This window comes from Lagopus muta, chromosome 1 (assembly GCF_023343835.1).
Source record: "Lagopus muta isolate bLagMut1 chromosome 1, bLagMut1 primary, whole genome shotgun sequence".
Lineage (NCBI taxonomy): Eukaryota > Metazoa > Chordata > Aves > Galliformes > Phasianidae > Lagopus > Lagopus muta.
In genome coordinates, this window is record NC_064433.1 from 172,579,006 (window position 1) to 172,606,414 (window position 27,409).

The 27,409-nt window shown below is 35.5% G+C and overlaps 1 protein-coding gene across 4 annotated transcripts in view; it reads right to left on the reverse strand.

Moving 5' to 3' along the window:
- The window catches only part of PDS5B (PDS5 cohesin associated factor B), a 100,472-nt gene that overhangs the window by 27,236 nt on the left and 45,827 nt on the right, over positions 1-27,409 (reverse strand). For 3 of the 4 annotated variants that reach the window (XM_048942748.1, XM_048942755.1, XM_048942744.1), the window contains exons 9-23: positions 25,106-25,221; positions 23,255-23,349; positions 21,085-21,230; positions 19,984-20,135; positions 18,309-18,422; positions 16,661-16,742; positions 13,139-13,187; positions 11,717-11,856; positions 11,524-11,639; positions 9,766-9,871; positions 8,170-8,330; positions 7,428-7,551; positions 6,321-6,479; positions 5,043-5,111; positions 487-623 (exon numbers count right to left, since the gene is read on the reverse strand). In XM_048942748.1, the coding sequence (XP_048798705.1) occupies positions 487-623; positions 5,043-5,111; positions 6,321-6,479; positions 7,428-7,551; positions 8,170-8,330; positions 9,766-9,871; positions 11,524-11,639; positions 11,717-11,856; positions 13,139-13,187; positions 16,661-16,742; positions 18,309-18,422; positions 19,984-20,135; positions 21,085-21,230; positions 23,255-23,349; positions 25,106-25,221 (1,766 nt within the window). Of the gene's footprint in view, positions 1-7; positions 245-486; positions 624-5,042; positions 5,112-6,320; positions 6,480-7,427; positions 7,552-8,169; positions 8,331-9,765; positions 9,872-11,523; positions 11,640-11,716; positions 11,857-13,138; positions 13,188-16,660; positions 16,743-18,308; positions 18,423-19,983; positions 20,136-21,084; positions 21,231-23,254; positions 23,350-25,105; positions 25,222-27,409 lie in introns of those variants that run through there. The other variant, XM_048942766.1, reaches the window with a different exon arrangement.

Genomic DNA, 27,409 nt, shown 5'->3' on the forward strand with positions numbered 1-27,409 from the left:
AGTCTGCCTTCAGACAGAAGTGCCTCATGTACTAGCTATTCCCACCTGGGTTCTGGCAACATGCTGAAAACAATACATTGGCAATATGCTGGCAAATGTGTTTTATGAGAAAGGCTGTTTATGGATTTTGAGCATACACAACAACTGGTACATGGGCAACAATAAGTGACAAAAAAATTTAAAACCCATTTTCAGTGGTACAGAGGAAGTTACTCAGTTTATTCTTGCAGTCTGAGTAATGGCCCTTTAAAGAAGATAAAACAGAAAAAGACATTAAAATACAGCATATCTAAGGTGTTAAAATAAACCAAGACTCAGCAAACTTCTGTAGGAATTCAGCCAAGCTTATCTTTGAGTTCTTAAAAAACAAATCATACAAAGATTCTCATACAGTAACAGAACAGTCAAGTATTACTTTGACTAAAATTCATGTACTCTACCTATTGCATCACCAAGGGCATCAAAATGTTACCATTTGTTACATACCTAATTTTCCCCTGCTCTGTCAAATCTCCATCACTGTGTAATATTGTTGTTAGCAATCTTAGAGTAGAAGTTCCTGATTTACTGTGATTGTTCTTCATTCCTAGCAACCATCGAACCATCATCTTGATGGCCTGAATCTGAAAGATTTTGATATGCAAACGTCAAGTCACTTCATATGTCTCATTTGAAAAGTAAATACTTTGTTTGTAAGACACTCATAAACATCATGTGCCCACTATTATATTATAGACATACTATAACATCATAACTATTTAAAATAATCTAACAGGTTAACTACTGTTTTCTCAAGTGCTTTTTACTAAGAACGAATGTTTGATCATTTAAAATATTGTGCCCACTACTGAAAGACAACCAGACAGATAAAAATGAAAATTAAAGAACACTAGAAACTGACAATCTTTGACATTAATTACAGCAAATTGAAGTAATATGACATTTAGTTAAAGCTCTGGCAGTTTCTTCCACTACACAATCACATTCTGTCCTGTGAAAACATTGTCTTAATTGACCTTACATCCAAACACTGTGTGATCAGCAAACTATGTATACTTAAGAAAATATTACTGGATCTAAATGAAACATTGCTGTGCTCACAGAACTCGGATGCTTTAATAATCCCTACGAAGTCCTTACATATGTTATATTTGAATATAAAATTATTTTAGAAATGTAAATTTAAAACCACTTTGTAGACATTTCAATCAGTACAGTATTAACCTGCATTAAGATAACTGGCTTCAGAAAAGAATATTTCTTTCTTAGCTATTTAAAGAAAAGCCTCAAAGCCTGTTACTTAAGATAACTTGTCCTTTGCCAATGGAAACGCTGAGTCTTTTGAGGCAAGCTTCTAAAAGTACGCAGAATCTAGCAGCTATCATGAAACACTGAATAATTTTTAATTTCTTTAGTGAAAATAAAGCATGAGTTTGGAGAATAAATTTGTTTTATTATCTGAATCTCTCTGTCTTTAGTTTTCCTTCTGTATGAGAGCACAGACAGTAATGAAAACAGAAAGAGGAATATTTTCTTAAAGCAAAATGAAAGTGTTCGTCTAAAACAAGCAGACATTCTTGGGGGGTGGGGAGAAATCCAGAACATAGAATTCAAGAGCTCTACAAAATCTAAACATAAATATTAAAAAAACTAAACACAAAGCTAGCACTGGAAGGAACCTACTACATTCTAAATCTCTTTTAATATGTGATTGTACACAGTAACTTAGAATTCCTTTTTCCCTGAAAGACAAAGTTCTATTATTCTAATATTGTAATATAATATAATTCTATTATTCCAACTTAATAGTAAAAATATTACAGAATGAAGTTCATGATACGACCTCCTTCATGTAAAACTGTACACAGTGATCCCTTCAGATCTCTAAATTTTGTCACTAGTATTTTTACACGTTTATTTTTAGCTCCACAGGCCATTTATTCCACCAACAGAATTAAGTATATTGGGAACACCAGCAGGAGGCAGGCTATCAAGAAGTAAAAATCACAAATCAAATTTGTGGAACAGAAATGAAATTCAGTTTTGCCCTATCCCTCAGTTGGTATTCAGGTATCCTGAAGCAGTTTGTAGCTATCCACTAGAAGATGATGACAATGACAATAATAATATCAGCAGCAGCAGCAGTTTTGGCAGTCTAACTGTTTAATTATTTCATGTCACAACCAGTACCTGTATCATTACTGTCTCCCATTTGTTATGAAGACAGAAACATTATACTTCTATGTGGTCTTCAAGTAAGAAAGTATATGAATCTTCACTCCTAGAACTGCATAACTTCATCAACACCAGACTACTGTGCAGGCCAATTTAGTCAGGGAACAGCCAATGCTGTCTTGTGCTCCTGCATCTCTGGTCAGCTCCTGGTCAACTTTTATTTTAACCTTTGCTTTTCTCCCTTCCTCTCCACAGCTCCTTCCCCCTAGTTTTTAAGAAGCCTACTACTCTAGTCATGCAACCACATAGCAAGTCCTAAATCCACATCCTTCAGAATTTTCCTATCTTTCCTCTCTGTTCCTTATTCCTCTGCTGCTGTTAATGATGTTTTGACAACGTTACAACATTGCTTCAGAATCAAATATTCCAATAAAATTAAATAGGGGGCATGAAAATCCTTGCCCACTGCATCAAGCTGCCTGAACATGAGTTTGCACCACCTCCATGTTTTAAATGTCATTTTTGCAGCCAAACAGGGTAACTATCAAAAATAATTCAGGTTGGAAGGAATTTCAGATTCTCCCCAGTCCAATCTGAAAGGAAGATCAACTATGAAGTTAGTTTTACTCAGTCTGGTGTTGAAATCCTCCAAGAATAGAGATTGCACAGCCTGCTGGCAACCTGCCTAACTCTGAACAGTTCTTTCCTTATATCTACTCTGAATCTCTTGTTTCACTTTATGTTCTATGAGACTACAATTCTCTGATATCAGAAGTTAAGGTCATGAATTACTCCCTACCACCAGATAAGACAGCACAACATGAATTAGGTGTATTTTAAGTGCAATCAAAAACAATAGTACATGATCACTTTTTTTCCTCCAGAGATGACATATCACTGGCTGTCATATAAGGGAACTGAAATTAATAACCAGCTTTACATAAACAATCAGCAGCAAGTAAGCATTAACCTTTAAAAATGAAAATTAACCAAAAAAAATCAACAGTAAATCATAGCCTTTTTCTCTCATCTAGGTTACCATCATACCTCTACTATAAAAACATAGTGGGCTCCCATCCCTTCAAGTAATCCTAGCAAACAATCCTGGAAACACTGTCTCCTTACTACATTCATGTACGTCTACAACAGGTTGCTCAAATTTCTTCTACTCAAGTTTTGGGAGCTACAAATACCACAGAAGTATCACAGAACTTCAAGGTTAGCACAGTAACAAAAAGTGCAACACTGCCTACATAAAACACAGCTAGAGAAATAGAAACCCAGTACTGTAGGATATATAGAAACAAACAAGAAATATTAGTGCTACTGTGTAAGACTCAATCTAGCTGCACAGCACACTGAAATATTCATAATTAATCTTAAAGCTAGTCTTAAAGCTAGCAAGATTAGCTATTTTATACAATTACATTACTAAAGGGGAGAAAGGCTTTTAAAACCAGCGTAAAATACAGTCACAAATCCGTTTCTAAACTAATGGTGTGGCCTGCACTCTTCATTAAATATAGGTTTTGCAGTGGTAATAAATGTTAATTAAATTTGCAGATCAATGTTCACAATAACCTGTTTTCACTTGCCAACAAATGCTTCTCACAGTGTTTGAGCTTGGCTTCAACTCCAAGTTGCCCTAGGATTTTCTAAAAGCCAATTTCACTTCCAAATAGCCAAGCTGTAGAAGAGTTTTATCAACAAAAAGCACATTTTAAAGCTGCACAAATCTCTTCAAAAATGTATATATCAAGCAACACTGACTATGCCAAGTGACATGCATAATCACTGAAGTGAAACCATGTCTATTTTAAACCAGCAGGTTTTGAAGCATACTATGTAACTGCAGCATTGCATGCATAGGAAAAACACCTTTGCTGCAGCTGAATGAGTAAAAAGCTAACAAAGCTGCTCCAAACAGAACTGGTTTCCACTAATTACTTCTGTACCAAGTTGGAAACCAAGGAACTTACTAAACTAGCAGACCAGGAAGCATTAAGGTGCAAAGAGTTTAACAACTTCAATAGAGAAAGCAGAGTCTCTTAAAATCATCTGAGCAACTTTATTCAAAAGGAATTGGAAATTAAATAACTGCTCTAATTAACTTGAAAACAGCATGATACGGAGTATATCTTCCGTAGTTAGAAAGATGCATGATGTTAAACTACAATCTCTCCCTCATCTGAAGGAAGGACATTTAAAAACAAGACATGCTGTAGAGACTAAGTCTATTTGAGTGAAAAAAGAACTCATAGCAAGAACAGAAATGGCAATAATACATTTATATCAGAGAAAGAACAAGCTTCAGATTACATTTTTAAGCACAGGTTTAAAAAAAATGATATATTTTCTTTAATACACATTATTCTTCTACATACAATGTAACACATGTACTCATTTGAGAAGAATGCCAAATTCAAAAACAACTTTTTCCATATTCCAAAACACCAATGAGAGTCTACTGAAATGTCCTAAAAATTCAAAAGAAAGAAAAAAGGGGAAAATGTCTTTATGATGTTTAATTCCTGCTGAACAGAAAAATAAAACAAACTAACTTCATTTGTGTTAACATCTGGAAAGGATTTCATGTGCAATGCTTCCATAAGGATATAATAAATGACAGTAAAACTTCAATGATGTGCATATTTACTGCATTCATTTTATAAAAGAAGATGCTCCCAAAATCAAAATATTTTCTTCTATCCATCCTAAGATGTCTTTTATCTTATGAAGCCATCAATTTAGAAATAGCTTCTCCTTTTTACTTTAATAAAGGTGACAAGGAAACAGAGTTGACAGCTGTAGGAACACAGACATTTAATTTTATTATCTGTAACACAATTACAGAAAATGCTACTTACTTTGACTAGTGTTTCAGGAGACACTTCTTCATCTGGGACCCAAAGTTTTGTTGTCTTTTTTCCTGGAAGCTAAAACAAATTTTACATTTTGTTACACTACTGTTAGTCCTCAGTGAAACCTGCTGTAATCTCCTCTTTCTGTTTTCTTCTGAAAGCAATACAGCAGCACTAACTGGTTAGCTCTGTGTCTTATGTATTTTATAGAAGTAACTACTAGAGAAGTGGGATACGGTTCTTGTCATGCTATTCAAATACTGACAAACATACCACTTGTAAAATGATTTTTGTTGTCTTGCTATTACCTGAATGTTACTACTTCAGAATGTAATAGGCACTGCTTTGAAAATAATTTTTATTTTTCATATCCAGTGGACTGGAATCTCACATGCATAATTTTAGACAGTAAATTTCTCCCTAAACATAGCTGATAACACACAAGTTATTTTTTCCCTTTGCGATCACCGTCAATACAGAAGTCTCGTGCAGATTAACATTACGAGTCTCAGTTTGTTTCAATTTCAGATGCACCATACTGTAGTGGTTTAACCTTGGCTGGCTGCCAGGTGCCTACCCAGCCACTCTCCTGGTTTCTCCTCCTCAGCAGGATGGGGAAGAAAATCTGACAGAACAGTTTGTGCATTGAGACAGGATAAGGAGATCACTCATCAATTATCATCACAGACAAAACAGACTTGGCTTTGGGAAGATTAATTTAATTTACTGCCAACTAAAAATCAGAGTCGGGCACTGAGAAACAAAAGCAAATCAAAACCACCTCCTTCCTACAATCCTGCTTCTTCGAAGTTCAACTTCAATCTTAAATATTCTATTCCTCTTGCATCCACCCCAACTGAACAGCGCAGGGAGACAGAGTTGAGTACATCACACTTCATCTCTGCAGCTCCTTCAAGAAAGCTTACTACCTAAAGCCAACACTCATACTTCCTTAAAAGTAAGAAATGCAACTTGCTTGCTTAAGACAGGAGTGACTGAACTCAATATCAATATTCCTACTTTTAAAAAGAGGCCAGACATGAGTAATCTCAATTGCTGTGTAAACACCCTTTTTTTCTTTTTTTCCTTTTAAGGACTATCAAATCAGCACTAAATTACTACTCCATCCTTTCCTGTACTGTGAGTACTCAGTTGGGTCACAGCACATGTGGAAATCCGAGCATAACCATCTACAATGAATAGGAGCAAAAGGTCACATCTATGTGATGAGTATCCTACAACAGGAGGAGGAGAATCTTAGAACAAAGTTTTAAAAGTACTTACCCTGTCATTCATTAGCAAGTCTTTAACAATAAAAGTGGCAACCAAAGATTTCAAAGGGGCAGCAAACTGATCAGGTGCTAGCATGGCTATATGGCCAATAGTAACCAGTGGTGTAATGAGATGCTCAAAATTGCTTGGATCCAGACTTTTATGCAGTGGCTAAAACAAAGGCAACAAATTAAAGTATTAATTATATAATCTATGTCTTATTCAGATAAGGGGTGGGGGAAGAGACATCCCTATTTCAGAAATACAATTTTTTTTAAGTAAATACTTGTTATTTAGATTTCAAGTCATGTTCACCAACAGATCTCCTAGAAATTGAAAGAATACAAGTCAAGAAGAAAAAGACAAAATGGATGGTGTAAGAAATGGTAGCCCAACCTGAACTGACTGAATACCAACAAATTAAAAAAAGGAATTTCCTATTGAAGAGGTGAGCATAATACATTTCAAGATGGTAATTTCAGTAGTGGATTGATTCATCTCTCAAGGTGATCAGTACTAATTAGAAAGAACATCTGCAGTTTTAACTATGACATCTATATAAGTAATCTCTACCATAATTCAGTATTTCATAGATTCTGTAACCATTTGACTACCCTGGGTCCATCCCAAAAGCACTGAGGGGTGGTGTATAACTCCTCTATAGCCTATTAAAAAAACAAACAAAAAAACAAAAAACCCAACCCTAAACACGATCATAAAAGGACCTCTCTAAAGACTGAATGAAGATCAACTAGTTCCAGCCTCCCTGTCATGGGCAGGGACACCACCCACTACCATCAGGCTGCTCAAGGCCTCATTCAACCTGGCCTTCAACAACTCTAGGGAGGAGGGCATCCATAACTCCTTTAGGCAACCTGTTCCAGTATCATGATGGATCATCAGATTCTAAAACTAAAAAAATTTAAAAAAAAATCAAATCATCTTCTACTACCATTTTTACATCAAACTTATTAGATCAAAGGGAGCGAGAGAAGGGGAAAATACCTTCTGTAGATTTGGTATAACTAATTTGCCATATGAATTGTCACTGTCTCTCTTAATTTTACATATGTGCACTATAAAAGATAAATCAAAAGAAACAAGTATTTTCATTTTTACCTCAAATATCTGTGCAAACTGTGTCTCTTTGCTAGAAAATATTGCATTGATGCAGTGAATGGCATACTTGGCTTGACGAGGAGGTCCTTTTTTGGCTTTATGATGCAACACTGGAAGCAAAGCACTTAAAAAAAAGAAAGAAAAAAAACACATAGCTCCTCAAAAATGGATATCTTCAAAACTAACAAAAACCACATACATACATATGAAGAACATAACACCTCAGTAAAAACTATTTCTCCTCGTTTTGGCAATTTTCTCAAAGAAAGGGACCACCACAGTGGCTTCTATTGATAAAATCTCACGTGGCAAAACAAACATTTTACCTCCGCATACAAGGTAATAAAAGTATTCATTTGAGAAAACTGACAAATATTTTTATTATAGAAGCACAAGCTACTAAATGCTTTAGTCTGCACATCCTCATCACTCTGTAGATAGATATTAAATAGCAAAGAACATTTTTATATTGCTGTATACTTAATATAGAAAAAAGTGTAAATGATTCTGAAGGGCAATTATACAAATTATACTATCACCTAGCACTTCTTTGCATATATTTCACTTCTACACTTCTACACAAAAAGTTACCTTAAAGTCATTTAAATATTTCCTGTTTTATCTGAAGTAATACCGTCTTGCAAAAGAATGCAGTATAAACCACACCATACGAAGTTAAAATGAGAAAGTCTATAATCCCACGTAATTAAAAACACTACTCATAATAACATATACAACTTACGATCTTATATGAGGAAAGTCTTCTTCAATTTTACTTCCTGTATTTTTGAAAATTTGTAATGCAGCTTCTGCCACTTTTTCATCATCCATTTTCAAGCAAGCCAGAAGAGATTCAAAAGTTTCAGCTGAATGGAATGAGATAGGATGTGTAAATGAAAGTACCTGTAAACAAACAAACAAACAAACGAACAAGTTATTATTTTTCTTAAAGGTCCGCTTAGCCAAAACGCTTCAGTGAGAGTCACTTTTTGGCCACTATTTTGGAATATTTTTACTATGCTGCCTGTTTCTGACATATGACTTTTTTTTTCCCCAGCTCTTAAATGTCTTTATATCTTATCAGTTTTACTGCATTTCACAGTCTGTTATTTCCTCTCCTGCAGCTGTAAGCATACACATTTCAGAGGCTACACCTATATTACCAAGTACTGGGTCAGAGCAGAAGCTGGTCTTCAGACAAACAATTTCTAGATGAGGGAATTTAGAGTACACTCGCAAAATTTGCAGATGATACCAAGCTGGCAAGAAGCGTCATTTGCCTGAGGGTAGGAAGGCACTACAGAGTGATCTGGACAGACTGGATTTCTGCACTGAGGCCAAAGGGATGAAGTTCAACAAGTTCAAGTGCTGGATCTTGAACTTTGGCCACAACACCACCAAGCAATGCTACAGGCTTCGGACAGAGTGGATGGAAGACTGTGTGGAGGAAATGGACCTGACAGTGTTGGTCAATGCTTGGTTAAAAATGAGCCAGCAGTGTGCCCAGGTGGCCAAGAAGGCCAGTGGTATCCTGGCTTGTATCAGAAACAGTGTCGCCAGCAGGAGCAGGGAGGTCATCATCCTCCTGCACTCAGCTCTGATGAGGCTGCACCTCAAGTACTACATTCAGTTTTGAGCCCCTCACTACAAGAAAGACATCGAGGCCCTGAACCATGTCCAGAGAAGGGCAACAAAGCTGTGAGGGGTCTGGAGCACAGGCCTTATGAGGAGCAGCTGAAGGAGCTGGGAATGTTCAGTCTGGAGGAGGCTCAGGGGAGAACTTATCTCTCTCTACAACTGTCTGAAAGGAGTTTATGGTGAAGTGGGGGTCAGCCCCTTCTCCTGCATAATTAGCTAAGACTAAAGGGAATGGTCTCAAGTTGCAAGAGGGAGGTTCACGTTTGGTAGGGTTTGCTATATTAACTGAGCCTCAAGAAAGATTACATGTAGTAAAAATAGGTAGACCATCACCAGTGTATGTTGAATTCAGAGGAATGACAGTGTTATACACAAGTACAGTTCTAGAAGTACTACAAATGATATTCACAAACCACTGAATTCACACTCTAGTAATAAAAAAAAAAAAATCAGTTGATATCATAAATGTAGCTACTTTTGAATTCTAGAAAAGCTTCTAAATCATTTCTAAAATAACCTTATATTTTGAGGTTATAAACTCATATATCAGAACAAACAGAATCAAAACCAAACCAGTACTCTTCCAAACAACCACCACAATTCTTATGACTAAATTACTAATTGCTAATTACAAAGTTATCTTAATAAAATTATTATAGAAAGTTTTCACACGCTTATGGACAACCAAGAATACACTTGCCTTAAGCAACTCAAGACCTGCTCTGATTGCCTGGTCAGTAGGCACACCCTCATCTTCATCATCAGCTGTTCCATCTATAGATTTGTTTACTTGCTTGATAAGGGCACTGAGGAGAAAAATAAAATCACAGCCTTGCATTTACTGCAACTCCATTCTGTTTGAATACCTTCATAAGTTCAAGACACACATTTTATTTAATAAACTTAAGACCCATAAAACATAAGCCTATTATAAAATAAATACAAGCCAACTACATAAATTATCCAACTGTCCTCACCTCCCATTAAGCATTAAGTTAAAAAAAAAAAAAACAAAAACAAAAACACATTTATCATGTCTTAATCAGTAAAAAATAAATTACTCTGGAATGATGATCCAAGTAAACAAACAATTTGAGAATTAAAGTAACAAATTCAGGTTAGAATTATGATGAGTTTACTAGTTCCTATGAATACTTAAAAACTGATGCACAATAACCATCAATAACAGTAGTAGGCAAACAACTATTAAACAGCTGCTCAGGAAATTGATGAGAAATTTGACAGACTTATCTCCTGCACATTTCTCCTTGACAATAATGTTTGTTTTTTCTTACACTGTACCCTAAGAAGGTAAATGGCAATTATCCAAATGCTCCTGTGAGTGAGTGCTATAAGGCAACTTTCCTGCAAAGGACTGAACAAAATTCAGAATACTCCTTCAGTAAATTCTGTAAAGGATATTTATAATCACTGTGAGCACACCAAGAAATAGATCTCCTATTAAGATTCTCATTTTTTTATGCAGCCAACAGGACCAAAATAACTACCTGTCGGAAAATAAAACAATCTGACAGTCTCAAAAATGAAGAAAAAAAAACTGTGAGAAAATCTACAAAGAAAGACCAACTCAGCAGCAAAACTAAAAATACTTACTCCCCTTCCCTTCTTGAGAGTCAGTCAGCATGCACACAGTGAAACAAACATTACAGCTTACCACATTCGGCTATTAAACATACATTTACATACATTTCATATTGCTTTTGTGATGCTTTTTAATGTACTTTCAAATTTGAAAACAAAAATCTTGCTGTACTTTATCCAAGATCAAAAGAAAAGTTGTGTTTCTGAAAGATTTTTTAAATGAAATCTCAACAGCACCATTACACTGTGTACCTGACTGAAAAACTCAGGTACTTACAAGTCAGTGACTACAGTTGGAATTAGCAGAAAGGAATTTACCAGTATTTAGAACTAGTTTTCTCTAAAAACAGTACCACATATCTCAAATGTATCTGTTAAATAATTATTTCAGCAATTACTTTTTTCACTGTCATAAATTCATTGGCTCATTTCTACTTGAACACTTGGTGCCTCGTCACCACAACCTTTACTTCCTCAGCTAAATTACTGTCTGTGGTACTATGAGCTAATATTCTGGATGAAAATTTTTAATCAAGTTTTCCAATTGCCATGGATAGAAATTTCCTTTTAAATAAAGCAGTCAATTGCAAACCAAACTTCCCCCATGAGTAATAAATCTACTTTTTGCTGACAGTTTATGCCAGCTGTGATGAATGACAAACAATTGTGTAGTTACACTCTGAATGGGGAGACAAAATCCTTTAGCAAGGAAAAAACAAGAAAATACAGCTGGTCAGTAGGCCACAAAATTTCCCCTCCCATAGTGATTCCATTATTGCTTGTGCTTAAAGGCAAAATTAGAAATTCTAATTTCAAATTACGTGATCTGCAGTCCACAACATGCTCACAGAATTACCTGATGGATTCAGTATCAATGTGCACAGGAGCAATTCTCTCAAGAAGAAACTTAATCATCTCCAAGAAAGGATTTGTTGGTTGTTTTGGGTTGCCCAACTTCTTTGTAATTTCCCTCTGCAACATAAGTTTCAGTTATGTTTATAACCAATTTATTTCTCAAAACAGTAAGGTATGCTAAGAGCTATTCTTACCACACATCCCTCAGCCTGTTTGCACGAACATGTTGGGCTAACAAGCATTTCTAATTGGCTTCTTATTTTTTCATCATCTTCTAGAACTTGTGTGAATTTCTTCATGAAATCCTGAGCTTTTCCTGGATCAGGAAGGTTTCCTTAAAGCATGCAAGAGAAATTACTATTTATTTTAGTAAATATTAGGACTGTAAGTTACACAAGTTTGAAACGTCTCACCAATAGAATTCCTGCATGTATTTGAGTTAACCAAAAAGAGAAGAAAAAGCAACAAAACATCTGAATGTGCAGATATACCTACAAGGAGACTAATTTTCAAACGCTTCTATACCCATAGACCCCTGATCATTTCTTCACCCTTCACTTGTTTTCCCTTTCGCTTGTTAACAGTCGTCCCACATGAACACAGTGTACCTTGAGCAAGTATACTTGGTCACCTAGTAACAGCTGAAACTAACCACAGCAACAATATAAAGCCTATCATCCACAGAGAAGTACACTTTGTATACAGATAAGTTGATAAAACAAGCAAAAAAACTCAAAAGCGCATTTTTGCTAAATTATTCCCCTTAAATCTAAACTTCACAATGACTTATGATGTCATAATCAACATTACAAAATGCATTTCTTAAGCCACGTATTAATCTTATATTTCATATTTTAACAAGACAATTTATTGACAAAATTTATTTGTATACTACCTCAGATGCTTCATGATTTTGGTACAGTAGATGTTAAGCAAAGTTGACATAGAAAATAGCATACGACTATAGGATCACTAGTTCAAAACAAATTCTACTAAATATTTGTGTTAGTGTATGTTTTTTTAAATCAGCTTTTATATTTACATATATAAATCAAATAAAAAGAAAAGAGGATGTTGGACACGGCCAACAAGGCAGCATCATTCAGACAGCCCTTTTTGGTTTTTGGCCAAAAGAACAGTTAGCTATTTTTCTTCTTAAAGTTTTTTTTTAAACCAAAATTTGAGATTTGTATATTAACTTCTTCTCACTGGTTGTAACATCATTGGCACAGCAAGCTGGGGGGGAAAAAAGCACTGCTTCTTTTGTTCTCCTGCCTTCTCCTTCATTTCCCCCAAGAGTTTAAGTTTTCCAGAAGTTATTCCATTTCCAAAGTGCCAAAGTCCCCAACTATCAGAACCCAAACTCTTTTTCATTCTCCCAACAACTCTTACAGTAATCAGATCTCAGAAACAGGTAAGGCAATATGTAATTTAGTGGGTTAATCAACATCAGTTAATACAGAATAAATGCTGAAGGACACAATAACACTACATCACCTACATTTAAAATTAATCTACAGCAGTTAGAAAAGTAGCCAAAATGTCAAGTGATAAGCTTCAAGAATACTTTCTACAGTATGTAATTCTGCTTACAGTAAATACTTCAATTGACTTACTTGTTATTACCATCACTTTTGAGAATATAGCTTTACTGCTGGCATCTGTCTGCAAGTCAAACAAAAAAAAAAAAAGTAAAATTTTTAAACAATATATTTCTACTTAAAAATGGACTCAGCAAGAATAAACAAACAGAAATATTTCATTGCTATTTAATGAGCATTTTCAAGTAACTCTGAAATCTTAACAAGGGTCAGAATTGGAGCCTGAATGAAAATTCAAGCTTATAGCAATAGAGCCAAGAGTTTATCAGGTTCCAATCCATAAAGCAAAACCACTCTTTTGTCCAGTGACTTTTTTTTTTTCTGAAAGAGCATTCTTAGTGGCATAGATTACTAAATCAGCAGAAGTATTCATAAATATACGTAAGTAGTATCCATCAAGGGCTAGAACTACTTAATTTGTTCTCAGGACTATCATTTTAATGGGAACACAGACACTCTCTAAGATTTTTCATGGAAAAGTATTTAAGGTTAAAAAGAATAGTGCTTAGCAACCACCACTGTTAGAAATGTCTTTTAGAGAGCTTCCTTTAGAACAGACAAGCCTAAAGGTAACAAACAGGGAACAAAGACAAAGAAAAAATTCTTCATATCAAAGTACTTAAAATGAGGTAAATGAAGACTGATGGTGGCTCTTTTCATCAGCTTCATGTCATCACTGAGCGGCGGTGTTGCAAGACACTACCATTTTCTTATGGAAGATTCAAAATTATTACAGAGCAGAGGGGAAACCATCAAGACAAAGGTGAAAGTCAAATCCAGGGATATCCAATTTCTATTTTCTTAGGGCAATTCAATATAGATTTCAAACACGGTTCAAATAAGCCAGTCAGCTTTGGAGGTAACACTGCTATTTATTACAATAACTTGGGCTAACGCATTAAAGTGCCTGCTGTGTGCAGGGTCACCAACCAGCAGACCAGGCTGCCCAGAGCCACATCCAACCTGGCCTTGAATGCCTCCAGGGATGGGGCATCCACAACCTCCTTGGGCAACCTGTTCCACTGTGTCACCACCCTTTGTGCTGTATGTAGATCACAACACTTTTTCAGTCTCCTCAATCATGTTTGTTAAACAATAGAGCTTGCACTGGGGAAAGCAATGGGCAATAAAAGAAAAAAGCCGCAGGGAATGGGGAAGGAAAAACCCTGAAGAGTTTCACTAGACATCAAAATGATTTTCAAGGATGGGGGAAAAACAGTAGACTGGAAAATTCAAAGACCCATAATCACAGAATAATTTGAGTTGGAAGAAACAACTGTAGGTCACCTGGTTGAAGTGCATACTCAGAGCAAGGCCAACTTTGTTTAGGTTTTGCACCAGGCCTCACCTTGCTGTGTTTTTAACTATTTACAAGGATGAAGGCTTCACAGCCTCTCTGAACAAATTGTTCCCATATTTTATCATCCTCAGAGTTTAATTTCTTTTCCTCCTCATTATCTACTCAGAATTTTCCATTGGCCATTTTTTACACTGCTTCGTGTCCTACTCCAGGATATCTCCAAGCTCTTCCAGTACATACACTTGTCATATGGAGAAAAAGTCAGCAATTAAGGTATTGTAACTAATAAATGTAGAAATCAGACCAAAGTGAAAAATTTATGTATGGTAACATTAAGTTACCTTCTGAAAGGCTGCTAGTTCATTCAGTTTTGCTTTGTGAAATAAAAGAGTTGCTAGACTCCTGAATGACAATTTCCATTAAAAAAAAAATGTTTTACTACAGTCAGCTGAGCATCTTCATTGGGCATAATTGGCAAAGGGCTGCTGGAATGACCCGGGCAGAATAAGGTGAGTGACTGCCAGTGCCAGACACAGCAGGTTTCAGCCAGCTCAATACTCAGCAAAACCGACCTATCTGCCAAAACTGGTCAGAGGAGGCCACAGTACGCACGTGGAAAAATATGAAGGAAAGGGTGGTAGCTGCTAGGGATGAAAAGCCAGGCAGGAAGGACAGCAGGGCAGAAGAGATCTGAGCAGGAGCAGAGAAATGTGAGAGGAGGACAGGTGGAAGGGTAAGAGCTGCCAGAGCAGGGGTGGAAAGGAGAAACAAGGAGAAGGTATGAGTGACTCGAAAGGAACTGCAGCCAGTGGGTGCACCCACGGCACAGCAGTAGGAAAAGAAGTGAGCAGCAAAAGGAACTGCTACATCTACCATAGCAGGCAGCAAGGAGACCGGAGACCATGAAGCTGGAAAGAGAAGTGTCTGATGGGAAGCCTAAGGGGGTTTTGCTAAGTGGTTATTTGTTTGCTTTTATTTCTGAATATCAGAATCAATAATCAAAATTGTTAATTGATAACAAACCAAATTCAGCAATATCCCATCCCTCAGCACTGTGTTCTCACCCCTAACTCTTTCAATTGAAATGCAGAAAATATTAAGCAAACTCAGGTATAGGATTACACCTAAGTTGATTTAAATTATACTAAAAATATAAAAAAGTAGATTGAAATTATTTCAGTCATCACTTAAACATGAGGAAGTGTTACTTATTAGCAATTACTGCATTTAGAGTTCAGTGCAGTGTTATAGCACGTTTTAAATGCACTCAACATCATAATTTCACTGCCATCAGCTTAACTACAAAAGGACTGAAGCAGTACGATTTTAATAGGTCTCCTATGTTCAAGATAGTAGTACATCCAAGTAGACACTAAATAATCCACAACTACACTTGCGTAAACACAGCTACCCTCTCATCCTGTTCAGGTAATTTCAGCAAATTGATAATTCAGCCATAGAAGGGCAATTATGTTTTAGTAAATACACATAGAGAACATAAAAATACTGGAAGATACAAATATGAGCACAGCAACACTTCAAATTTTTTTTAAATTTTATTTTTAAAAGCCTCAAATTAAAAAACTTTTACCATTAAAGTTGCTATGCTCACATTCTAAATGAGCCCCAGAATTCCATCTTTTTTTCAAATGAGAATGTGCACATACAAGTAAAACAAATCTAAAATTTACCTTGAGAATATTCTAAACCTTCTAGGACTGTTTATTTTTCTTACTGAGCAAATTTCTAAACAAAGATTTCCAGTGTAGTCTAACATTTCCAACATAGCATTTAAGAAGTTTACAAGAGAGAAGAGGAACACCCAACCTATTGGGATAAAATATATTTCTTAATTGTTACTGAGTTACATAAAAAAAAGAAATCAGAAATTTCAGATACGTTTTCTTAATTGCTCAAGTTGGTAGTTAAAAATTATACGTTGTTTTTCCTCTTTCAGGAGCCAGAACAACCCTGGCAGATGTAACTCAAACACTGGCAGCACGTATTTCAGCATCAAATCTCTGGCACAATTTTTAAAGGATTTCTTACAAACCTCTCTCTCTTCACTCCTACTGACAAAGGGCATTGCACATCTCTTACTGCAAGTGTAGTCTAACAATCAAAATATTTTCTGTCATTAAAAAGGATCTTGAGGAACATTGGCATTAATGTAATTAAAACAGGTTATATTTTAACTAAAACATATTCACAGTGGAATAAAGACAAATGAAACTTACTTTTGGTTGTTTTATTAGGTCAACCAAATCTTTTACTTGATGTCGTAGCAGATTCTGACATTTCCACATTTCATTCAATGCTCTAAAAATTAAAAGAAAAAAAGAAAAAAAAAAAGAAAAAAAAAAAAAAGAAAAGGAAAAAAAAAAGAGAATAGAACAGAAAAATGATGGAAAAGAGAAGGAGAAAGTTTTCTAAGTCTCCCATTCATTAAATAGCATAACATCTAACAAGAGCCTTCACATTTTTCTCAGTGTCAGACTCAGGAAGGTGCCTGTCATCCAAAATTTTATCACTGTGTGAGCAAACTGTAAATGTTCCCTAAAAGAATAACATGGAAAATTTAATTGACGGTATTATACTGGAATAAAGAATGATTTCAAACATTTAGCTGCACTGCCTTTAAAAGTGGGTAATAACTGGTATCTGCCTTGTAAAGAACTTATTTGTACAAGACCAAAGTCACTCTTCCAAAGACATTCAAAGAAGCATGCCAAAGCAGATATTTAAGATTTTAATCATCAAAACAATTCCCAGAAAGCACCTACTAGGTGTCCAAAACTGTGAAAAGCAGGCACGATTAGACTTGTAAGGGATGCATTAGGGAGAGTCTACAAAAGTGAAAATTAGCATGCTTCCCAGGAAAAATAAGTCATCTTTAAACAAAAAGTAAATCACCATTTGGATTTAAAAACTTGTAGAATCCAAAAGGAAAAGTCAGTCCCATTTAACTGAATATACTACATCTTCCAAATACATCCTGCAGCATATGAAAACTGTAGAATTCAAAAGCTATTTATTGTCTGAAACATCAAGTACAGAAAAAATGCCATTCCACATTTAGTTTAGCCCATACCAGAAATTACTACAACAGTAACTTCTTATTACTATGTTTTTAATTTCAGCATTACAACATTGTATTATTTTTTATTACATTATACAGAAAATGCAGGGCATCCAAACACCCAGTACTTCAATGCTGTAGTTGCTTTTTAGCCGTTCTATGACATTATCTACCATACGTGAAGAAATACATTTGATTTTTGAGCAGCTGGAAACTACGAAATGAAAAATGAAGTAAAAAATCAAGGAAATTCAATCAAACAGCAAACATTAAAATAGCAAAACTGTCATTAGTCTAATTCACAATTTTAAGTTGGAGAGGGCAAATAATTGTCTTCTATAAACGTAATTGTAAGTAAAATGCATATGTAAGGAGAAGAGGCAAGCAAGCAATTTCTTCCCACTCTTAAGTCATCTTGGCTGCTAAAATGAGGACTGTACTAATTCCAAAGTTGTCAGATAAGATCTACTGCTAGTAAATGCCACTAATCTATGCTATCTCTTTCCAGACATAAAAGGACTGACATGCACACAAGCTTCTTGGCAGCTCTTTGGCACTATTTTTTTTTTTTTAATTTTCTTTTTTTTATTTTTTAAGTTGTCTATGGTTAAAATGTACCACACCTTAAAAACCACCCTACCATTTTTTCAGACTCTCAATTGAGGGAGCATACTGTAAATGCAATACTGATAGTTTGTGAACTGCTTTTGTACGCTGGCTTAGGCTAATCATAACAATTTAGGACTAATTTACAATAACAACTGTATTAAAAATTATGTTGCATTAAGTAAAAAAAAAGCACATACTTCACAGCATTTGAATCCAGTGTTGCGTAAAGGTAATACAAACATTTCATTCGTTCATTTGTTTCCAAGTTGTGAGGGACCATGTACTGAGCAAAGATGCGTTCAACAAGTAATCTGAAAGCAAGAAATTGACCTCAAATTGTTATTAAGTTCATTCAGAAATTCTCTAGAAATAAGTTCTGGCATATTAAGATTCAAAAGCCTCAAGGTGAGGCCACTTAACTTTCAGTAAAACTCATCTCTAAACAACAAGATACCTAAGGAAGTCATAATATTGACGTTAGCAGAACATTTATTAGCTGACATTATCAAAATCAGTTACATACATCTAGATAAAAATCAAAGGATGTCTCAATTATCAGCCTAAAGGATTAGTTTCATGGTCTGCTCTTGAGTTGATGCAATGTAAGGGGCTTAAAATAGAAATAAAAATCATGTTGATTATTAGGCATTATCACAAAGCCCAGAAGGAGAACTCAGATAGTAGTCTTGGCTTTTCCCCTACTTCTCCCCAGCCCTTTCCCAAGGGGAAACGTTTATCTCATTTCTGTTGCTTCCATAATGGAATTCCAAGTACATTCACACGGAAATTAATGAAAGTTCCTATTACAACATGGAACATCCTTATTTAGAGACAGAATGAAACAAACTTTAGGTCTGTCAGTTACCAAAAAAGACTGTGAGAAGAAAGAAAATCACACCCATGTTGCTATCATATTGCAAACATTTAGTCTGAAAGTGAGAACAAAATCCTCATCCTTATGTGCAAGCTTACTTTACTAGTCTTCCAACAAGATCAGGTGGTCAAAATCTAAGCTCAGCTAGTTTTAAAAGATCTTGACATTTTCTTAATTTTCTTAAACTGTGAATGAGGATCTGACGTTCAAGACAATTCCTCCTATCTTCATGGTATTAAGGAAATAATTGCTAATTTTGCAGGTGACATTTCTGGAGAGTACAATTTTTTACAAAGCCTTGTGTAGGTTTGCAATGTTATCTGTATTTGATTATCCTATGAAGAACAAAGATCCATCTCCAAAGCCATCAAGATGATATTGATCAGTCAAGGCAGACTTGCTCCCACTGTGGGTCCAGAAGAGGGTCATGAAGATGGTAAAAGGGCTGGAGCACCTCTCCTATAAAGAAAAGCTGGCGGAGCTGGTCTTGTTTAGTTTTCAGAAGAGAAGGCTCTGGGAAGACTTCATTGGGTCCCTCCAGTACTTGAAGGGAATTTCTAAGTAACAGGGGGATCAGGTTTTTATGCTGTCAAATACTGACAGGGAAAGGGTCAAAGGCTTTAAACTGAAAGAGGGGAAATTTAGGTCAGATGTTAGGAAGAAATTCTTTACTCCAAAAGTGATGAGGCACTGGAAGAGGTTGCTCAAAGAAGTTGTGGATGCCCCATCCTTGGACAAGGCCAAGTTGGATGGAGCCATGGGCAGCCTGATCTAGTGGTTGGCTACTCTGCCCATGGCAGGGGGCTGGAACTAAATGTTCTTTAAGGTCCTTTCCGTTCTACAATTTCATGAAAATTTGACTGTAGCCAAGAGGATTATGCACTTCTTCAAAACATACGGAATGAGTACCGTGCCAACACTTAAGCTCAGAGGAAAAACAGATTGAGAAGTTATCACACCTATCCAAAAAATATCCAGCTTCCAAAAGACTGGCTTACCGGTCATCAATACTGTTTTGATAATATATATGCAGAAGTTTATCTTTGATCCATGATATCTGTTTTGCAGCTTCTTTTCCTGCTTCTGACTGTAACGAATATTTCTTGTATATCTGTGCAAGTCCCATCATAGCTTCTTTCCTCACTCTCCACTTGAAAAAAAGAAATAGTGCCACAATTTAAATTTTAAATTTTAATTTAATTTGAATTTTAAATTTAGCAGTTTAAAATTCAAACCTGAAAAACTCTGGAACTTCCTGATAGGTATTTCCTATTCTTCCTCCAAATAAAATAGTTCATTTTTTTCTTTAAAGTTTGAGTAATAAGCACAATGTTTTCTCTTTAGGACAAACACTACACTACATCTATTATGCTAAACGTATCAACATAGGTAAATACTATACGAGCACACCTCTTGAATTTAGAATAATAAGCAATTCAATCCAACACCCTTTCTCACAACCTGTATTGATACTTGAGATTGTATTACATCTGTAGCAGGAAAAAACATGTCACCAAACAAGAAGCGACAATTTTAAGTTTGCATTTAACAGCCTCACCCCACTATAACATAAACAGCAAATCTCCTAGCTTTGCCAAATAACCAGACAAAACTAAACTAAACTTTAAGGCTGCTCACATTTGAAAGCTACTACACTCGCAGTCTTCCAATGATCTAATTAAAATTAAGCAATCCAGCTATCTCCAATGGCAAAACAACTTGCATCAATAATCTGCCATAAATTTTTGAAACTGGTTCTCAAAATCTCTTATGAAATATGTCAATGTTATAGAAGGGTCCAATTTTATTTTAAAATTATGAAAACTAAACAACTGGAACAAAGAGTAATCAAAATATACTGTATGTTGAAACACAGTTATCATAATAATACAGCACAACGAAAAATGCTGCAGTTCAGTCAGGGGCAAAAGGTGCCTCATTAAATACACTGCTTCAAAAAATTTTTGCTTTACATGAGTTTTCATTAGACATTTTAAAAGCAGTTCAACATTTTTAGAAGCATTACTTTTAAGAAACAAATCCAATTACAATAAGATGCAAGAGAAGAGAAGACACTGTTGGTACTAATTATGTCTTACCCGCTTGTCCAGCGTTCGTTCTCTGACAAAATTAAGCAGGTGATCATTGACAAGCAGAAGATCTTTTTTAGCAGCAGTAACTATGGATACGATAACATCGTGCCTTATCGCCTCTTCAGGATCATGGGACCTTACTTTAAGATATTCTAGGGAAATAAAAATAAAATAAGTACTTCATTTTAAGAACACAGCTTCAGCTACTTTTATTTCTCTAGAGGCTACCCCAACCGACAGACGTGGAAAACCATGGATTTCTACAGTTTGGAGCACTGACAGTAAGAAACCACTAATTTTCCTTCACTGGAATGTCTGTAATAAACTTCTAATTTGCTTAATATATTAAACATTTATTATACCTACATTAGCAACTATTATAGTCCAAGAGAATTGGAAGCTGAGTACACAGTGCTAGGAACTTGATACCCACACTATATGCATTTTAAAGCCTTACTTGTGGCTAGAGGCTACTCTCTTCCTGCAGACTCCTATATGCCCTCTGACTTACAGAGCACATTACTTGCACTCCTGAATACAATTTGCTTACTTTCCAAATTGAATCCAGTTCAAATGCTCTAGAAACACTCCACAGTGTGAATCATGTAAGCACAGTAAGCTGAGGCAGATAAAAAAGCATACTCAAGTAAGCTAGATGTTGACTCAGACAAATCCTTATTTACTCAACTTAAAGCAATTTTTCTAGATTACTTTGGCACATTGCTTCTTATTTGTAGTACCACTAATCTTTTCCTATAAACATCTGAAGATTTGTGCTGGTAAGTATCAAATGTTTTAGGAACTTTTATCATTTTAGAAAAGCACAAAACAGATGGCAAACTTCATTTATCTTTAAATGCATTCTAGCTTAACTTAGAAGCACACACTGGTAGGAAAATGCACACAAAAGGCCTTAAGATCACTGTACACAGCACACATCAGTGAAACATTAAGAGCATTAGGAAACACCGAAAATTCAAAGTTTGCTCTAAATAATCAGAAGTTACTGCACTCATTAGCATTCAGTGAACGATCATTCCCAAGCCTCATCTGAAATACCCACCCTTACTTGGTAATCAGCACAAATGTCAAAAAAAGAAAAGTGCATAAGCAACTGAAGTTATGGAATTTTAAAAATAAACAGCTTTTTGAAAAGAATGTTCCACATGAAAATGAACTAAAACAATTGAAGAAGATTGCCATTGCACAATTATTGTCTACAACACCAGTGAGAGAAATTCTTGAACAGTTTGTCTGTGATAAGCACTGTGGGAAGAGAAAGGGGCAAGCTACATTACATTTCTCAGAGGATACCATTAGAGGGGGCACAATGTCTTTCAGCAATTCTAAAGAAGAAAAACACCTTGAAAATACACTTCTGAGAATCTTTACCATTCCCATTAAAGAAAAGTCCTAGGTTAACAATACAATAACTATTATGTGACTTCAGCTTGCACGTATTTGTCTAAACTGGCAAATGCTCAGCAGGCAGGAGGGAAATCCCATGCAATTAACAGCCCCTTAAATCTCCTCCTTAGGGAAGACGGTCAAACATACTACATCCAAAGTGGGAGCTGAGTGATCAGGGGAAGACGCAGTCTTAATGTAAACTTTGAAAAAAGCAATCAATTCAATTAATTGCACTTTTATTCATTAAGACACAGGGGAGAGACAAATACCAAATGCTTTTATCCATGCCACTTGCCTTCCTCCTACAGAGATCTTGAATTACCGGCTCTATTTGATACGGAGGAGAAAGCAATGGCTGTGGTCACAGTTCCAAGGACTGTTTTGATACCTTAGATAGTGGCTACATAATATTTACACATTCTTGCTTTGTGGAACTTGTCTATACTCTGCACCTTAATAAATGCCATGACTAGTTAGCTGGCCAGGCTGCTTTTGCCTGATCCCACGGTGCTTAATTTCAACAGCAGTTGGGAATGCACCTACTCCAAGACAAGGAAGGTACTCTCCTTTGGATTAAGGCATTCTTTGTACGCTGTCTCTTTATCTGAGAGGCAGCACTGGAAGGTAAGAGATTCTGCCAGTAAGAAATCCAATCTCAATTATACCCTCCACAACATCAGAGAACGCTACTTAGTGTTACAACTAGCCTTCCAGACTTCTCCACAAGACTTACAATGATATTTTCATGTTATAATAAGTCTGGTACCTGTTAAGTCTTTTGCTAGGTCGGGATGGTTCATAAGGCAGTGACTTGCAAATTTCACACATTCAAGACGAATAGGTACATGGATATCATTAAACCTATTTTGAAACAAGACAGAACATTACAACAAGAACAGTGACAACAACAACAACAAAACCATAAAAAAAAATAGTCACTCATTACTCACTTATTTCTACACAATCTCCAATACTCCCCGAAAAGATTTTCACACTTCCTATGCACATTTACATGCACAGAACAGCTCTAATTTCCTAGAATTCATTTGATTGTCCTTAAGAAAAGTCTTGTGCCCATGTATTGATTCCTGTTCTAAAGAGGAAGGGAAATATCCTCCCTGGTACACATGAAAAAACTCACAGGCAGACAACAGTTATTTACTGAAAGATGTCTTATATTTTAAATACCATTTCTCTAACCTTCCAGCTACTTAAGCATGAACCGTGAATCAGCACCTGAAAAAATGTTGTAAAATGCTGATGTTCCTCTCTTTATGAACCAATGGACACCTAACCTACTACCAAGTGCTAAGAACGATCCATACTTCATCTTCAGTAAAATTGGCTTCTGAAAGACTGAACTAAATTTGATGCTTGAAAACTGGCATTTTCTCATGCTTAACTTTGGTGTAAGTAACGATACGAACAAAACTATCAACATAATAAGGGCTCCCTTCTTCCGAAAAATAAAATGCATTTTTAGGGCATCAAAATGTCTGGTTTTGAACAATTTATAATCAAATTTTAGAACACTGTTTTGTACAAATGCTTATTTATCAAATAAGATGTTTCAAGAAATGTCTACTTCAGTAAAAGTCAGTTATGTTTTCTGAATGAAAATATTTAAGAATGGCTTCTCTACTAACAGCTATTTTAACTTATTTAAAATCCTTGAAAAGTAAATACACGTCTGTGATTCATAACTAGCTGGAAACAGTAATCATGAAAAAATACTATGACTACCTTGTTTCATATTGCAACACAATGCATTATTTTATTTGGAATCCAATTTGATCTGTTACTTCTAAGTGACATGCGATGTTTTAATTGTTACATACTTTCAAGCACAAAGCTTTCCCTCCATTAAGTTTCCTATACTCTTAGAAGCAGCATTTCTCTGGGGATGTTCTGTGTTTGATACCACTGAATGCTAAATTACTACAGCATTTATAATAATTAACAGAATTAACATAATTTATCTTTATTTACTCAAAAATATTTTCATCACAGCAGACATTCTTGACTTCTTTCTGACTACAAGTTCCAGCTTTATTTCCTGTATCAAACTGGCAGAATATTTCAAAAACAGAAGACTGCTTTCTGCACTGTAAATACTACATACTTCTTTTAAAGCAGTCAAATCATACAAAGAATTAAAGCCAGAAAACAAATACTGTACATGAAAACTTCATCAAAAATAGATCTGGTAACATCCAACATCCAACTGCAAACATTACTTGATATTGTTTTAAAATTAATCTATCATTGAGCAGTGTCACTTGTAAAGAAATACAAATAAAGACAATTGTTTCTTTTTATTGGAAATAGCAGTAGAGATAGTGGCCAAAAAAAAAAAAAAAAAAAAAAAAAGAATTAAAAAGTGATGACTTTTAATTGTCCACTCTGCCAAATCAAAAATGCAGAAGATGTATATAAAATAATCTCCTAACCATTATCTGCCAGATGTCAGACACAGCAGAGGGGGGCACAGTTAACTGTAGCATTTGAGAGGAGAAAAAAAAGGTGGGGAGAGAAGGAGAGGAAGCTGTTTAAAAATACTGAATTACAATTCACTGAATGTTTTCTGCCTCCTGTGAATGGACCTAACATAGCATACCTCCCCAGGTAGCACTGCCAGAGGGGTTTGTTCTGAGATGCCAATTCTGAATCCTTCGCCCCAAACATTTTTGCTAGAAGTTTTACAACCTGCAGGCGTTCTTCATTGTCATTGCTCTGGAAAAAGAACACATGCATTAAAAGAAGTCAACCAACCAACCAGCACCACAAACCTGCCAAAAAGCACGAAGTACTGTTCTGTACTGTTTTTATACCATTATGCACCTCCCACACCATTCCTCCCAACAAGGAGGAAATGGCTATAAAAAAAAATTTCATGCAAATGTGTATCTTGAGAAAAAAAAAAACAAAACACATCAATTAACGCTGGGAAAAGACAAAACAACAAAGGCAGCGAAAACAAAAGTAGAGGGAAAAAGCTTCCTGAACAAAATCTGGTGAAAAACACAGACATACACCTTTTCAACCCTCCATTACAAGTGTTGCTGCTACCAAGTCCGATGTTGTGCCTATACAAACATATACAAAAATCAATCACAGCACAGAAGCCACAAACCCCCACCTACTTCTCTATAAGTTATCTAGGACATTCGCCTTATCTGGAACTGTTCTCCTCAACAGTTTTACTACAAACAAAATGTTTTCAGAGCACAGGTTTCTGAAGCGTATCAAAGTACCCAACATCTTTCACACACAGTAACTGGACCTATATTTAAAGATGCTAAGTTAAAACAGATGCTTTTCTTCTTCTTTAAAAACTAACATTAGCAAAAATAAAGCAAGACTTTCTTTGGTACATTTCCAGTAGTGCTGGTTTGCACCACACTTATTTAATGCAATACACAGCACATGAAGCTTAAAACATACTTTGCAAAGCTGTGCTAATACTTCTGCAATTGGTACATACTTACATACATGCAATTAGTACAAACTTATACTCGTTCTTTATTGCAAAAAAAAAAAAAAAAAAAAAAGAAAAAAAGAAAAAGAAAAAGCCAGCTGCAGCACTTCTTTGAAAGCAGAGCAGCAGAGCTGAGTTGGTATTAACTACTTGATAATCACCTCTCACAATTTCAATCTTCTATATTCCAACAGAAGAAGACCTTTTCCAATACCATTCTTCTCTTCATCTTTTAAATTTTTATTAGTTCAACATCACAATTTGAACACAAAATAAAAGCCCAATGTAGTTATCAAAGTTCTGTAACACACCATTCTTAAGACCAGCTATTTCTCCTACCAGATTCAGTACCATAAATGAGCTGAAAAGTGCTCCAGTACGTCCTTTAATTCAGCTCCCTAAGAACAGCAAACGGATATTTAAAATCCTTCAATACCAGAGGAAGATAAGTTAAGGATGAGGAAATCTCTGACACTGTTGTCTTACTACATGACATGAAACTATAACACTTTTGAACAAACCTCAGTATTTAATATTAGCGCATTTTATCTGCATTTGACTAATTTATCCAATTTGAATTCAGATTGACTATTTACCAAGTCACATACAGCCTCCTCTTGGAGTGCAGTTAGTAACATCTTTTTTTCCTCTCTAGTTTGAGTTCATAAGCATATGTTACATAATCAATTCTTAATTCCCCAATTCTTATTTGTTATTAAATGAACCCATTGCTGTTATAGTCTCTCTTGTATATTCTACTTCAATCTCTATTTCTTCTTGTGAGGAAAAAGTCAGTAACACAAGCTCTTGATAAACCATAATCCTTCCCCCCGTGATGCTCTGTGTCACAGGACTTCAGACATTTTTTCTTAGGTGCAGCCCAGTACTCTAATCTTGACAGTGTTCCCTAATGGCTCTCCAATAGGAATTGACACTGAACACACATTTCCAATTTCTTACACCCTGATCAACAGCCACAGGCAGCCACAGTTCTTCTGCCTACATCCCATGGTCTTCCACTAACAGCAGCTGAAGCTGGTCAGACAGTTATGACTAGCAAGTTCAGAAGAAAGGGCACTGCTGCTGATCTAGAGCAATTTAGGAGAAATATACATGACCTGAAACTTGTCAAAAATTTCACTGTGTCCAGAAAGAAAATTCTGAAGTAATAAAAGTCAATAAACAAAATTTGTAAAACATTAAGTAACACTGATTTGATAGAATAGGAAAATGAAGACCTACAGTCCATTATGGTTATTCCCTAAATGCTCCATTCATGAGCTTTTCTTTCTCCTGAATATTAGATGAATATTCAATTTCAGTAATAAAGATTTCAAATATCAAATTCAAATATCAAATTTGAATGAAATCACTTAGTTACATTTTCAGTTGACCTACACAACAGCAGAATCTAATCTCTGTTCCCCTGCACCAATAATTCTT